Here is a 15,566-nt window from a genome sequence, read left to right on the forward strand (position 1 = left end):
CCTGATTCTCATCGCCCTTGTCCTGTCACTGCTGCTTGATCAGGAGCACTGACAGGATGGGAACGGCTTCAAACCGACACAGGGCAGGGTTAGATTGGATATCAGGGAGAAATTCCTCCTTGGGAGGGTGGGCAGGCCCTGGCACAGGGTGTCCAGAGAAGCTGTGGCTGCCCCTGGATCCCTGGAGGTGGCCAAGGCCAGGCTGGATGGAGCTTGGAGCAACCTGGGATAGTGGAAGGTGTCCCTGCCCCTGGCAAGGGGTAGAAATTGGATGATCTTTAATGTCCTTTCCAACCCAAACCATTCAGTGATTCTCTAATTCCGTCAGGTTTTGTAAAACAAAAATATGCTCAGAAAAAAAGTCTCCTTTTTCCTGCACTAGACACACAGAGGCTGGACAACAATTTCAGAAACCAGAAAAGTGTTTTGTTTACCCAATCCATTTTTATTATTATCATTAAGTGGGGGGGGAAATGGACAGACAAAAATTCCTTCAAAATTGTGCAATAATACATAGCAGAAATCAATGAATGAAAAACAAACAAACCAACCAACCAAACAAACAAAGGACACAGAGTAGCAATTCAGACAGTATAACATTAAACTTCACTTAAAGAACCTGATTAAAAGTTGACACTACCTCCATGAGAGGCTGGCTGCTTGTGGACTGGTGCAGGTTTGGAAGGATTAATTATAATGCTGCAGCTATTTCCAGGAACAAGGATGCTCTTGGGGTCCAAGAGTAGCTGAGTTATTGCACCATTTCCCTTCTCAAGTCCATTTGAAGGAGACTTGAAAGCTGTTTCAGAAAAGGTGGAGTTTTTTTGCTGAAAAGAATGACATTTGACTTTTCCATCAGCGAGCAGGTCAAATTTGTGATTAAATTTACTCCGATTCCAAGCATGGAGATGCTCACACTGAGCTCTGCCCTGCGAGGAATGGGAATTCTGCTCAGAGAGACTTCCCCTGGCTCAGGTGGGCGTTCCCTGGTGGATGATGTGAGGGTTTTGGACACTCTGGAAACAGGAGGAGTGCAATAACGTGGTGACCACCACGGTGATAACCACGAGGTCACAAGAGGTGGATGCTGGCAGCCAGCTCTGCCCTTCTGCTCTCCCCTCTCCTTCCCGGCTGCTCTGAGCTCCCAAACACCCCTGTAACTCGATCCGTGTCCAAGGAAAAGAGGCTTTTCCCGGGGCTGACACCTGAGGCTGTGTCAAGGTGGGAGCACCTGGAACAGGTCAGAGCTGGGGCGTGAACTCGCAGCACACCAGCTCTTCTGCACACGAAACACCTGAAGCCAGGGGGTTTCACCCCAATTTCCACCCCTCTGTGAAATCCCCTTGCAGTTTTCCTGGGTCCTCAGCCAAACCCTAGAGGGGCTGGAAGCTCCTGCTCCAGCTGCTTCCTGCATGGGCTCTGCTCTCTCTGGGTTCAGGGAGATTTTACAGGGCTGGCAACCCACAGGTGGGGTTTGTTCCGACTGAAAAGAGCCTTTTTCGGACCTTTAATAGGTCTCCAGCCTGGGAAATGGTACCTCCTTGTCCTTTCTTGTAAAAACCAAAGCCCCAACACAAAAAAAGGAAACCTCACAAAAAGCCTGAGCCAAAGCAAAAGGAGCCTCATGGTCCAAAACCTCAACAGATTTTGGTGTTCAACCTTTAGTCTTTTGTTCAAATGGACTTGAGAGCACCCACGGGCATCTGAAATGGATGCAAACGCAAATGAACTGCTCAAAGTTCCTCCTAACCAGGGTATTTTCCACACCTTTTTTTTTTTTTGTTTGTTTTCCAGCCGGATCCAAACATTTTACCGGGTTGCCCTAAAGCGAACCCAAATCACCTCCCGAAATTCAGGGTAGCAAGTCATGTCACATCCACGTAAGGCTACTGAAATGAAACCAGAATGAAATATACATCCACATCCACGTACCATATTTACAGCAGGACCCTCCCACCCCCTGAACGTCTCCGTGAACAAGATTCCGTGCTTCAAAAGTTCATAAAAATATACAATTTACCCCAGAACTGCATCGGTTCCTCCCCACCTGGAGCCCAGACTTCTCTATCTCTACATATAAAATACACTAGCCCTGTGAAAGTTGCTTTGCTGAGAGCACAGTGGTGATTTTTGCAGTGAAGGGGAGGGTTGGGGACAGCTCTGGGTGACAGGGCTGTCCCCACAAGGGGCTTTGCAGTGTCCCCAAAGCCCTGGGCACGCAGGGGTGACTCCACGGAGGGCTCTGCTCTGCCCCACGCTATGTTTTAGAGTTAGATTTAACCAGGAGTGTTGGGGTTTGGGTACAAAATGCTTTGCTCTGCGCCAGTGTCCCCAAGCCAGGAGCCTTTCAGAGTGGCCAGGAGTGACCTGTCCCCCAGGTGATGCTTGGAAATCTCCAGGCGAGGGATTTCTGCAGGATATCAAGTGGTTACAAGGTTCCCCGTGGCATCTGGCTAGACAGAGATGGGCTAGACTCTAAATTCTGCTCATTTTACTGCAGCAGGATTTACCCTGGGGGAGTAAAATATCAGAATTAAACCGCTCCTAACCCTCACCAGAGAGGCACCAGATTTTGGGATGCTACATTGTGATTTTCAGTTACCTGTGCTAAAAAAATTGACTTCATAAAGAAGGGGTTGAATGCTCTTTATCTCTGTTTTTAGGCTTCCTCTCCTGCATAAAACCTTTGGATTTATGTTTTTGAGACTGGTTTCTCCTCTGGGTCAGAGTCTGGTCTCTCTGTGTAGCTGTAACTCCAGGGCAAGCTGAGCAAGTGTGTACTGGGTTGAGTTCACTCAAAATTTCAACTCCTGAACATCACCTGATCCACTGACAAGGTAAAAATATTGCAACTCTGCGAGCTTGCTGCTACTTACAAAAATCTGATTCTAGTTTGGTCCCAGCTTTGGGGAGGGGGGGCGGGGAGGAATCTGTCACCAGTAATTGAAAATAGAGTCAGTATTTCTCTAGAGTATCAAACCACCCAGACTTCAACTTTTTTTTCTTTTTAAATACATTTTTCTACTGTGAAATTAAACGGATCAGTCGCGTATCAAAACATAGTTGGCCTCTCTCGTTTCATCTGTAGGAAGACTGCAATTATAACTTAATTTACACAGCAAAAATACCTTTTTGTTTTTTGTTTTTTTTTTTTTCTTCACAAAAACAGTGTGACAAGACAGTGTGCTGCATTTTCCTGGTGAGAAGTTTTGCATATATCGAGCACGGCCAGGGGAGAGCCCTGAACATCCTCTCCTGTCGTGCTCCTGGCTTGGCAGGTAGTGAGGTTCACAATTTTTTTTTTTTTTTGGTGAAATTCACATTTTGCTGTCACAAAAATCAAAGCTCCAAACAGTGGCAAGCAGACCTTTTTTTTTTTTTTTTTTGCATTTGGCTCTGCAGCCAGTATTGTGTCTGCTGGGAATGCGAGATGAGAAAATAACACGTGTGTGTGTGTGTGTATTTATATTATTTCTAAAGCTGTAGGTAAAACTACAGCTGCTTTTAGGAAATTCCGACGAGGGAGCATCAGATCCCTGCTGTGGGCCAAATTAATTTAAATTTTCAGTAATTATTGCTCTGTGTGAGTGGGGAAAATCGGGATTTGCACACACTGGAGGCTCCCCCTTCCGTCCCACCAATGTGCTGGCATCTGAGGGAAGCTCCACAGAGCAGAGGTATCCTAAAAAATACCTGGGAAATGAGTTTTAAGGTGCAAGTGGCAATTTTTTTTTTTGTTTCAGTGATGTGGTGGTCATAAGCTCCAGATTAATTAAGGGCAGGGGCAGCAGCAGGAGGGGTTTGGGCAGCACATCTTGATGCGGGGATATTTTTGACTTCCCACAGCAGCAGGAAGCTAAAACTCGCCCCTAAAAAAAAAACAAAAACAGTGCTGCTGTACCTTAAGATTGCTCAAAGATTGGGTCTTTGAAAGGGAGAAAAACCATGTGAAAATGAGGGGGTTTATTATCATGGCAAGGACAACGATGGGGATGCCAAGATACGACTGCCTTGCAAGATAAAGTGGCACATGTTCTACACAAGAATGTGTACAATGTCTGACGACTCTGGAAATCTGTTCCGCAGCAGATTTCCCAATAAATTAACACAACAAAAATACTTTCATATAAAACAAAGTCCAAAGGATTTTTTTTTTTTGTTTGTTTTTTGTCCTAAAGTAAAAGCAAAACCTTCAGGGACTATATTATCTCTCTCTCTACATATATAATCTCCTGAATTTTTTTTTTTTAAATAAATTTATTCTCGTCTTAGAAAAATAAAATGAGTAGCCAATTTAGTCAACGGAAAATATCTCACAGACTTAAAAGCATGCCCAGCAAGCATAGCCTTGTAAGACTAAATTAATGTTAAATCAAAGCAATTTGTTACTCAACCAACCTAGTCTGCAATTCACAGTTGATTACTACAAAGTGTATTCTTAAAATTATTATTATTATTTTTTTCTTTTTTTTTTTTTTTTTGGCCCATATAAAAATAACGTATTGCAACTCAAAGTGCATTTTTAAAATAAACAATCAACTATTTTTATCAAATGAAAATATTTACACCATTTGGTTTTGTACAGTCAGAAATGCGCTTCAGGCGATGACCATGGGGACGTCATCTGAAAATCCAGTTATCATCGGGGCTTCGTCGTCCTCATCCCCTGGAAAACCAACCCAAAAGAGAGCTGTTAGGGGCCCCTCAGCACTTGAGACTCTGCTTTGAAGTGTTTGGCCTTGGAAGGAGGGATTTAATTGGATAAAAATATTGGTTGGTGAAACTTTCGGCGGTTGGACTTGATGGTCTTGAAGGCCTTTTCCAAGTTTAACAACCCCATAATTCTGTGATTTGTACTCTGAGACCAAATCCATAGAGATTGTGGTGCCAGAGTGGCCCAAACCATGACGAAATAATCAATCCTTGCCCTGATTTCACATCCCCAATGCGCTTCTAAGTGATTTGCATTGGAAGGAGAGGTCTAAGTTGAAAAAATATCTTTGGCCGGAAAAACTTTTGGCGGTTGAGCTTGATAGTCTCGAAGGTTTTTCCAAGCTTAATGACTCTGTAATTCCATGATTTATACTCTTAGACCAAATCCATCGAGATCGTGATGCCAGAGTGGCCCAAACTACAGTAAAATAATTAATTCTTGCCCTGATGCCACCCCCCCAGTGCTGTCCCCAAACGCCACCAGGGGCCACGTACCCAGATCGTCCCCGGAGGAGAAGATGGCCGAGCCCAGGCGGGAGCTGTAGTGGCTGTTGGCGAAGGCGGTGAAGCTGTTCTGGAGCCTCCTGTGCCTCATGTAGAGCACCACGAAGCCGATGCCCAGGGTCACCAGCAGCAGGAACAGCACGGGCACCACGATGGCAGCCATGTCCGTGGCCCGGCCGGATTTGGTGGCAGAGGAGTCTTGACCTGGTGGAGGGAGGGGACACTGTGGGCCTGAGAGATTTTTAACCTGCTGGCAGCTGCTAGCTTTTTTCCCAAGGAGAAAATTCTTCTTCTCAAAACAACCTTGGCAAACAACTCTCCTTTCTCAAAACAATCTTTCTCCAGGTGGTGTTTTGCTGTTCTTACCAATGGCACTAGGGAGGTGTCGTTCCTATTCGCCAACCATGTTAAGTCTGTATCAGAACACCTTATAAAAGGCAGTAAGAATTAGACAATAAAGCTTTTTTTCTGTGTTCTTTGCCTCTGAAATATTTGGAGTCTTTTATGTCCTACAGCGACAGGACACAAGTGCTGTTTGTACCAACAGCACATCCCTAAAGAATTTATGAGGTTTCCCTGAGTATTTTTTAAGCAGGATGAGGAGAAAACATCACTCCTTATCACTCTACAGCTCCTTTAAAGGAACTGTATAAAGCTGTAGTCAGGGGAGGTTGGTCTCTTTCTCCAGGCAGCAACTGACAGAATAGGAGGACTTAAGAAAAATAAGAGGACAGCCTTAAGCTGCACCAAGGGAAGTTTAGGTTGGATAATAGGGAAAAGTTTTTTACAGAAAAAGTGATAAAGTATAGGAATAGGGATAAAGAGGGATAAAGTCTGCCCGGGGAGTGGTGGAGTCACCATCCCTGGACGTGTTTAAAAAAAGACTGGATGTGGCACTCGGTGCTGTGGTTTAGCTGAGGTGTCGGGACTAGGCTGGACTCGATCTTGGAGGTCTCTTCTCACCTGGTGATTCTGGGATTCTGTGAAATTGGGACTCACCCGTTCCCAGCTCGTCATAGAGAAGCGTGGCCGGCTCCCCACACATCTGCCCCCCGTAGAGGCACCGGGCCTGCACGGTGAACGAGTAGTTGTGGCCTATCTTCAGGTTGGACACCTTGAAGAAGTTGTCCGTGGTGTTGCCCAGGTAGGCTGTGATGTTCATCAGGCTGTCAAACATGTGAATCTCGTAGCCCTGAGGGAGGGAAACACAAACCCCGGATCATTCGGCTGCAGAGGGCAGGTTCGCTCCTTCCAAAAGGGCTTTGAAACTTGGATCTGGCTTTGATGAACTCATCTGGGAGAGGGAAATGTGGAGCTTCCTGCAGGAACCCCTGCTGCTGTGCACTGACCTTGGCCAGTTCAGGGAGGAGAGAATTCTCTTCTCCCAAGTGACAGGAGGAGAGGACACGGCCTCAAGTTGTGCCAGGGGAGGCTCATCTTGGACATCAGGAAGGATTTCTTCACTAAAAGGGTTGTTAAACTTTGGAAGGGCTGCTCAGGGAGGTTTGGAATTCCCTTCCCTGGGGGTGTTCAAGAAACAACTGGAGGTGGCACTCAGGGCTCTGGGCTGGTGACAAGGTGGGGATCAGGCACAGCTTGGACCCAATCTTTGAGGTCTTCTCCAACCTAGATGACTCTGGTTTGGTTTGTCTGGTCCACTCTGTCCTTAGCATCCACCCACACACAGAGCCCAGGAGGGTGAGGGTTTTTTTTGGTGCAGTTTTCTACCTGCCCATGCTCTGACAGACGACATTTCACAGATTTTCTATCCAGGTCTGAATAATGACAACTTTCAGGCTTCCTGGCACGGCAGGGCAGTGTCCTACTCCCAGTGTCCTACTCCCAGTCCTTTCACACAAGGGACAATTGTCCTTTTCTAGCAGGGTAATTATGTTCCTAAAAGGTGACTGATTGCATCTATCAGCTTCAGAGCCTCAGCCATGACATGAATTTTAGTGAGCTCTTCTAGAGGGCTCGCCAAGGACAGGATGGATTTCAGAGTCTGTGAAAGGAGCCTCGCACTGACTGCGCCCCAGGATTATCTGCAGGACAGCAAAACTTACCCGGCTTTCATTGAAATTGCTTTCCTTCAATGCCAAACTCTTCCAGAAAAGCAGAATATGGTCGTTCTCAGTGATGATTTTTAAGGCGTCCGGTGCAGACAGGGGGACTGCAAATGGGGAAAAGTGGCAGCGGGTGAGGCTGTGGCACTGGTGGCACTTTCCTCTTACAGGAATGGAGTCACTTCTGAAACTCGGTGGGACTTTTTAAGGGATTAGCACAAAACTCTGGAAAAGGGATGTGCTGGAGGAGAGGCTGGGAGGGATTTTTCAGTGGTAGGGCTGTAATGGTGATCGATGATGTGTACCCAGCCAAACCGGTGCCTTTTCCACCTCCATTTACCAGGAGAAAAACACTGGAAATCATTTGAGAAGCTTCCTCTCCACTGCTGTTGTTTGGGGGTGCAGTCACCTGCCCTGGGAGGCCTCCCAAAATTGGGCTTTGGCTGTGGGAGAGGACCAAGAGCTGCAGGAACATTTCTGTCCCTTACCTGTGTTGATCTTCATGCTGGATTCCTTGCTCATGTTTCCCAGCTGGACAATCACGTGGTATTTCCCTCCTGGCTCCAGCTTCTTTATGGTGTACTCCACCGTGCTGTTCCGGCTTTTCACTTTGTAGATTTTATCTGTTTTTCTCACCAAATCTTTCACTGCCACGGCATAGAGCTGGAGGGGGAGGAAATGGATGGGAAAAAAAAAAATCTCATTTTCCTGCAGGATTTCAGCTAAACAGTGGTAGGACATTAGACAGGGCAGGTAAAATTAGCTTTAAACCAAGGCTGAGCTTTTCAGATAGCCTGGGAAGCAAAATTCCAAGCCTCTCTCTGGATCTCTGCCCAAAATCAGCATTTACTGGTACAGAGAATGCAGTTAGTGAAACAGATGAGGGCAGGAGGGAAACCTCAGGTTGTGTTTCTCGGTGAACCACAAGGATGCAACACAAACCCCTGCCCTGTCAGAGTTTCCAGCTCTGCTGGGAAGGTTTGTACCTCCAAACCTTTCCTGGTGAAGTCTCTGGAGCAGAATGGGAGGGGAAAAGCTTGCTGAGAAAATGACTGGCCTTCAATGGAGCGAGACCTGAGTGTATTCCAGCGTGGCAGAGAACAGAACCGGGCTTTGTTGGGGCTGGAGGCAGTGCCTTGCCCTCCTGGGCAGAGCCAAGGCCCAGAAAGGTGTTTTGGCACAAGCCCAGGGCTGTTTTTAAGATTTGCTCAGCAACAGATACCCCGGACCTGGCTCTTTTTAAATGCCATAGTCCTGAGCTAATGGCCAGTAGGGAGGAAATGAACATGTTGGAGGTGTCAGCGCTTTGGTGATGATTTCATGTGGAGCACAGACCTGATCTCAGCCTTCCTCCAGCAGAAGAAAGGCAGGGATCTGCCTCTGAGCCAGGATTTTGTGTGCACAGGGACAGGAGAAGGCTCTGTGAGGTGCTGCTGTTGGAACCCTGGAGGCTGAAAATCCCAGGATTTCTGTTCTAAAAGGCACTGACCCTCAAGCAAACACCACATTTGACCTGAGGCCGTGGAACAGGGTTCTGAAATTGAGTGATGGTGCTGGGGTTGTGTAGTTTGAATAGTATTGTGTGATCTCACAGGGTGAAAAACTTAGATTTGGGATTTTAGTACATAGTATATACGTGGGGCAAGATGGAGGAAGTCTAAATCCTTCTTCTTCACCTTCTTCCTCCTTCTTCTTCAAGGGTTTGGGTAGTTTTCTGTAACTGGGTGGAAAAGGTCTGCATTGCGGGCCTTGGGTGGTCATTATTGGGTCAGAAATATAAATGATATCAGCGTCACCTCGTTATTGGGTGATTAGCACTTAAATAACCTTGGAAAGAGTTCGAGGTGCTCCGTTTTACCTTCGTTTTGTAACTTGCTAGTTAGAGCTAAAGAAATAATAAACACCGAGTCCGAACACAAAACCCTGACTCCCGCATTAATCCCGTGCATTAATCACAAGTCACTAATCATTAGCCAAGCCATTAATTATGACTCCTGTGTATTAATCCTGAGCTTGGCAGGAGAAGAAGCCTGATCCACCACGTTACCATGTCCTGGTCGGGCGAGTCGTAGGGCGATTCCCACTTGATGACGGCGAAGGTCTTCCCGGTGTGCACGGCGTGCAGGTGCCGCGGGGGCAGCCGGTTGTCCGGGATCATCTTCACCACCACGTAGTCAGAGGGGGGCCCTTGGTATGGAGACATCACCCGCACCTGGGAGGGAGGCACAGGGCTCAGGGCTGTGTGCTGGTGGGGCCCCGGGGAGGGCAGAGGGGCAGGGGAGGAGGGCAGCCCACCAGGAACAGGTACTGCTCGTCCCGCTGCACCAGCACCGTGATGTTGTGGGCGCTGGTGGTGCTGTTGTGGGGGCTCCTGTACAGCTCCAGGAAGGACGTGGCGTAGAAGATGCCGTAGACCTGAGGAGGGAGAGCACAGCAGGGTTTGGCATGGCCCGGAGCATCCACTGGATGTCACTTTTTAGGGGCATGAAGCAAAGGCCCGTTTCCCTCTGCACCCTTTTTCCTGCTTTTCCCTCTGTCCTGCCCAAGTTCAATCTGCCCACTTGCCTTTGAACTCCCAACCCAAACCCCCTGAGCTCGGCTCAGGTAACAGCAGTCCATTCAGAGGCTGTGTTTAAGCCACTTCTCACTGCAGCAAACAGACAAGAAGCCTTTCTTTGCTTCTGTTTAAAAGGCAGGAGGTTTCTTTCCTATCGGGGACATTCCGAGTCCCGATCAGAAGCCAAATTTATTGAGCATGCAAGGTGTTTATATAGGGTTTTTCACTTATATAGGGTTCTATTTTTGGCAACAAATTCTCATTGGTTACACGTTCTTTATGACCTCGGTTACTTGGTAATCATTACAAAGTTTCACAACATGTTTCTCGGTCACTCCTGCCGCAGGGAGCATTTATCTGTCTGTCTCTCCCATGGTTTCTGCTTGATCAGGCCTCAGATACCAGCTCCATTATACTCTCTGTTCCAATCCCCATACTTTCCCTCATTATCCCCCCAAATTTTCAGGGCCTTGGAATTCAACCCAAACAAAAACAACAACAAAATATCCTGATTTCAGGGGTTTTGTGTGCTGCTGAGGCTCTGAGCCAGAGCCCAGGGTGGCTGGTGAGGGAAGGGTTGGTGCCTTACCACATTCCTGGGGCCGGTCCAGCTGCATTCCACGGCTGTCTGGTTGATGGCCTTGGCCTTGAGGCTTGGGGACACAGGTCGTGTGCCACTGGTCACCACATGCACAAAAGACAGAGGGCTGTCACCCAGCTCCGTCTTAGCCCAGGCAGAAATTTCATAGGGGGTGTGTGCTGTCAAATTGGCCACTGAGCAAGAAGAGAAAGGGGCACTATTAGGTGAGGCAAAGCACTGGGAGGGCAGGGTGGGAGCACGAGGGAAGGGTCAGCGTCAGCAAACAGGAGCCTGCCTCTCCTGGGCTGTACTCTGTGACTTTTTGCAGTAATTCCCTTTACACAGAAGCACCTGCGTGGGACTCTGGAATCCAACCCCAGCCTGTGCTTTTCTGTGCCCGGATGATTTCCCATATCCACACCGAGATTTTCCCAAGCCAGAAAAGTGATTTATAGGGACATGTGCTGTATGCCAGCCCAAGAAATCCTTGCTGCGTTTCTACTCCCTTTGGCAGATTAGAAAATGGAACAACGAACAAAGCCCCATGTGAGGAGAAAGGACTAGTGCAGCTCTGGGGGTAAATCCCAAATCTGCTTGAAATCTCCAGGCAGTCCTCAAAACAGAGGATTCGCTGCTCTGTCCTGTCCAGATTTAAACAGAATTGTTCAAACAGAAACTACTAGTTTAAAAAAAAAGAAAAATAAAATAATCCTATAACCTCTCATAAATCCTTCTGCCTGGTGTTGACCAAAGCAAAACTTTCTATTTTGAGCAGAATTCACCTTTTTGGATGGACTTTTCTCCTTCTATGACCAGAGTCCTTTTTTCCTGCCTGTGGCTATCGAATGTCCAGTAGATGTTGACCACGTAGCCACTGACCTGTCAAGCCCAAGGACACAGAGCCATCAGCTCAGCTGATGCACACAGGGAACCAGGGTTACTGGCAGACCCCTGACAGTCTTTGCATTGTATTTTCCATCCCAATTAAGAGCCCCGGGGCAGTCCGGGAGCAGCAAGAAATGATTTGGCGTGAAATAACTGGTAACCGCAATGCTTCAGTGGGTGACAGCTTCTCCCAGCCACTATTCACCATTCACCCAGCTCAGATGAAAACGAAAAAAAACTCTCACCTTGATATTCGTGGTCATTTTTAGGCTGAAGCTTATGGAGTCCTCGCTGTAGCTCTCAATGTGGATGACAGGGGGAGGAATGACTGGGAGGAAAGAGAGGAAAGACCTGTTAGTGCAGCACAAAGAAGTAAAAATGTTTATTGAGAGGGGACAGATAAAATACAGCTTTCTGTGGTAACTCCCAGCTGCCAGAACAGCACACCCCAACCTTGCCTCAGACATGTCCCCCTCAGAGAAGACACTGACGTCATTTTTTTAAGTTCACCACCTAAAAGCTGCTTTATCTGTGCCTTGCTCAGTGCAGGCTGGGCCTGGAGGGGTCTGGGCAAAGGGATTTTTTCCCTCTGAACACAGCAGGGTGAGCTCCTATCCCAGTTAACAGCTCCCGGCCTTCCCAGGAGCTGCTGAGGGGGGTCAGGAGATAACGGTGCCAAACACTTCGTGCTAAACCTGAAGTCAAAGCTGATTCTGTTCTTTTTTACCTCTGTTTTGCTAAACCATCAGGTAATTCACATTATCTGATTCCTGCACTTTGAGCAGCCTGGTGTTTTCCTTCCCTTTTTTCGCCTGACAAATCGGCAGACAATTTTGAGGCAGGGATGTAAGTTTGGATGAAATACTTGGCACGAATACAAACGACTTCAAAAGGTTCTTTCTTTTAAAAAAACCCAAAAAAAAACAACAGGTTGGGAAGGAAATGATTTACTGTGCTGTTTGAATTCATCTGCTGTTAGACTGTGATGCTGCGATAGTTCTTGGGAGCTGTGGTTGCTTTTTATGGTCTAAACCTGCAGGAGGAGCCACAGTAACCGTGACCTAAGAGGGAGAAGGATGAGCCAGCGTCCCTTCAGAGTGAGAGTGATGGAGTTGGTAATTTCTTGTCTGTCTGGAGGCAGGATTTGGCCTACAAAAGTCCGAGGGAATCTGTCTGCAGCCTGGGAGAGAGGGGACAGGCTCTTGCTCAGTTCCAGGGCAGCACATCCAGAGGAAATCAGTGACCGCTCCAGACACGCCAGGGAACTCTGAGGCAGCTCAGGCTGAGTGAAAAAGTCGCTTTTCACAGGTCACTGCCAACAGCAAAGCTGCCGAACGGTGTGAAAGGCCCAGCAGGGAGAATACAGGCCGGGGAGGTGTCTCTGGGTGCTGCTGCTGATGCTCCAGGCTGACACTCTGCCCTTCCGTCACCTCCTCTGAGCTGACCCGAACAACAACACTTACCTTTGCCTTTGACGGTGGTTATGGACTTGGATTCGCTCCAGTTTCCCACCCCTCGGCTGGTCACTGCAGCAACCTTTGGAAATGAGGGAACACGAGCAACATCACACAGTGCAAACAGAGCGGGAGGTTAGAGCAAGGTTACGGACCTGCCGGGGCTCCTGGGAAAAGGACTTGGAAGCAAACAAAAGCTTAATTACTTGGCAATAAAATGCTTAATGCAGAGATAAAGCCGACTGCTTAAAGTCAATTAGAGGAATCTAAGAGGAGGGAGGTGCAGCCTCTTTGCAGATAACTGCTCTCTTATGAGATCTTTGAGGAGTCCGTGAGATAAGGAGCTTGGGACTCCACGGGCCATTAAGTAGGTGAGAACCACGCCAGGGAAGTCCAAGCCTTGAATCTACTTCCACAGATTTATTTGGGGACGGGTTATATCGGGAAGGAATGCCATGGGAGGAAAGGCTCCAACCAGCTGTGAGAACAACAGATTTGGAGGAGGAGGTTTATGCCCAGGAACTTCCCCAGGAACTGAGGAGGATGGACAACGGCAAAGCACACATTTCCCAGGGCTCTCTGTGCAGACTTTCATTTCCTGCTCTTATTACTTCTGTCTATAATTACCCAGGCTCTCCCCTGTGCAGACATTCCCCACAGGCAGATCTGCTTCTCTTCCCCCCGATACACCAAGGACCGAATTTATCTCTGGCCCACATCCAGTGCAATTGCAGTGACATTGGAATGGGCAATTAGCAGGGAGGATTTTGTAACCCAGCCTGGCCTTCTGGGACAAAGGAGCAAACCAAGGGCCTTGGAACTATAGACATTGGCAGTGGTGGTGCGGGTTGGCATTAAAGGGCAGGGCTTTAACAAGATGGTTTTTTTAACAAGATGGTTTTTTAGCAAATTCTTGGCTGTGCAGGACTTTGGCCACTCAGTGATGAGAGCTCGCTTAGAGAGAGCTTTGGAAATACTCAGAAAGAGCTTTGGAAATACTCACTCTGACTGTGTAGAGAGTGTTGACCTGCAAGTCCTTGATCTCCGTGTAGTTCTTGGTGGTTCTGAGGGATGACCACTCCTTGGACCCACTGCTGCTGTATTCCACCTAGGAGCACCAAAACAAGGCGTGAGGGCTCACAAAGACCTCAGGTCAGCAGGGCCCTCTGGGGCAAAATATCAGCAGAATGAAGGGAGAAATTAGGAACTCGAGGGCTGTGGTGCTGCCTGCAGCCCCCAGCGTTTCTTCTCCCAGCCTGCCTGATGTTCCCAGCAGATTTCCTCCCCAAAATATCCCATTGCAGGCCCACCCCACCCCGGCTGTGTGCTGCTGTCCCCATGCCACCCAGCTGGGCTCAGCCCCCCGCAGGGGCAGCAGGACTCACGATGAATTCCCGGATGAGGCCGTGGGCGTTCACGGGAGGACTCCACCAGCCCACCACCACACCCTCAGCTTCTTTCTTCAGGGACAGCTGAAGGTTGAGGGGAGCATCTGGTACTAGTGGGAGAAAGAGAAACATCAGTGACAGCCACAGCGCCGGGGGGAAAGCATCATCTCCCCGAAAAATCAGCACACGGAGGGATGGACGGCCCTTTCTCCCAGCCCAGCACAACTCCCAAGGCCATGGAAAGACCCTTGCTGTTCACAGCAGGGATCCGTTTCTTTCTGAGCCCAAGGCAGCAGCAATCTGGCCGGCACTGGGGGGAGCAGCAGCTGTGCTTACGTCCTTCGGGCGCCCGCAGCGTGATGAAGTCGTTGGTGTTGTAGACCCGGCTCAGGCACTGCACCTGCACTTTCACCTGGTAGGTGCAGTCGGGCTTGAGCACCTTCAGAACGCTGTTGGTTTTGTTGCTGTGCGTCTCCAGGATCTTCCAGATGCTCTCACCGACCGTCCTGAGTGACAGAGCCACACACCTCCAGTCGGGATGGGATTTTTTTAAGATTTGTCCCCAAAAATGGAACCATTTTAAAAGGTTGCTGCTCGTTTTGGTAAGGCCACACCACCAGTCTTGAAAAGATGCCGTTGGAAAGCCTCAATTAACTGTGGCTTGGTGACTTAGAAGCCCCTGAGCTTTCCTATAACTCTTGCGCTCAGGTTTATTATCTTTGTTCTTGCTGTTAATGGTCCCACAAAGACAAGGCCCAAATGGGAAAAAAAAATGAATATAACAACTTTACCATCTGAGTAACTAGTCAAGGAGGAAAGCAATGCAGCTTGTCACCAATGCCCTCTGGGTGCACCTATTTTGTGTCTCTTTTGCTACCAAATATTAGATTTTCCAAGCAGAACTTGATTAAGGAGCTCTGAATGTCCCAGGCCTGACCCTGTGTGGTTCTCTGCAGTAAATCCAGGCACACCTGTGCTCATGCCTGTCCTTTTCACCTGACACAACAGCAGGGGAGGGGTGATGTACCTGTAGTAGATGTTGTAGACACAGGAGGTCGAGGACATCCTTTTGGGCCGAGCCCACGTCAGGGTGACGTCCCCAGAGAAATCAGCCGACCACTGCAGGTTCTGGACTTTGTACACGATTGTGTCATCTGAGCAGGGAATGGGGAAAGTTAATTTACTGCAGGGAAACAAGCCCTGTGCCCAGGAGAGAAACAGGAGTTTTGGTTTTGACACCAACAAGGGAGGAGGTACAAACAGCACTGACTGAAGGGGTGTCTGCACCATTTAAATGAGATGTGGAATTTATCAGTGGAGAAGACTGAGCTCACAGAGGGCAGTTCAGAGCAGGGGTTTACCCCTGGTGCTCTTAGTTCTACCCAAAATGTCTTTATGCTGCATCAGGCAGGCGTCCCCTTT

At 48.3% G+C, this 15,566-nt stretch overlaps 1 protein-coding gene across 2 annotated transcripts in view; it reads right to left on the reverse strand.

Annotated features, from left to right (window-relative positions):
* Positions 1–422: 422 nt before the first annotated feature.
* The window catches only part of SORL1 (sortilin related receptor 1), a 49,382-nt gene continuing 34,238 nt past the window's right edge, over positions 423–15,566 (reverse strand). For both annotated transcript variants that reach the window (XM_066203342.1, XM_066203341.1), the window contains exons 34-48: positions 15,172–15,298; positions 14,481–14,650; positions 14,142–14,254; positions 13,760–13,864; positions 12,766–12,838; positions 11,548–11,630; positions 11,200–11,296; positions 10,427–10,611; positions 9,576–9,695; positions 9,328–9,492; positions 7,769–7,943; positions 7,281–7,387; positions 6,217–6,409; positions 5,209–5,421; positions 423–4,666 (exon numbers count right to left, since the gene is read on the reverse strand). In XM_066203342.1, coding sequence (XP_066059439.1) covers positions 4,599–4,666; positions 5,209–5,421; positions 6,217–6,409; positions 7,281–7,387; positions 7,769–7,943; positions 9,328–9,492; positions 9,576–9,695; positions 10,427–10,611; positions 11,200–11,296; positions 11,548–11,630; positions 12,766–12,838; positions 13,760–13,864; positions 14,142–14,254; positions 14,481–14,650; positions 15,172–15,298 — 1,994 coding nt within the window. In that variant the 3' untranslated portion in view covers positions 423–4,598. The remainder of the gene's footprint in view (positions 4,667–5,208; positions 5,422–6,216; positions 6,410–7,280; positions 7,388–7,768; positions 7,944–9,327; positions 9,493–9,575; positions 9,696–10,426; positions 10,612–11,199; positions 11,297–11,547; positions 11,631–12,765; positions 12,839–13,759; positions 13,865–14,141; positions 14,255–14,480; positions 14,651–15,171; positions 15,299–15,566) is intronic.

The sequence above is a fragment of the Chamaea fasciata genome, unplaced genomic scaffold, assembly GCF_029207755.1.
Source record: "Chamaea fasciata isolate MVZ Bird 193981 ecotype frontalis unplaced genomic scaffold, bChaFas1.0.hap1 SCAF_24, whole genome shotgun sequence".
NCBI lineage: Eukaryota > Metazoa > Chordata > Aves > Passeriformes > Sylviidae > Chamaea > Chamaea fasciata.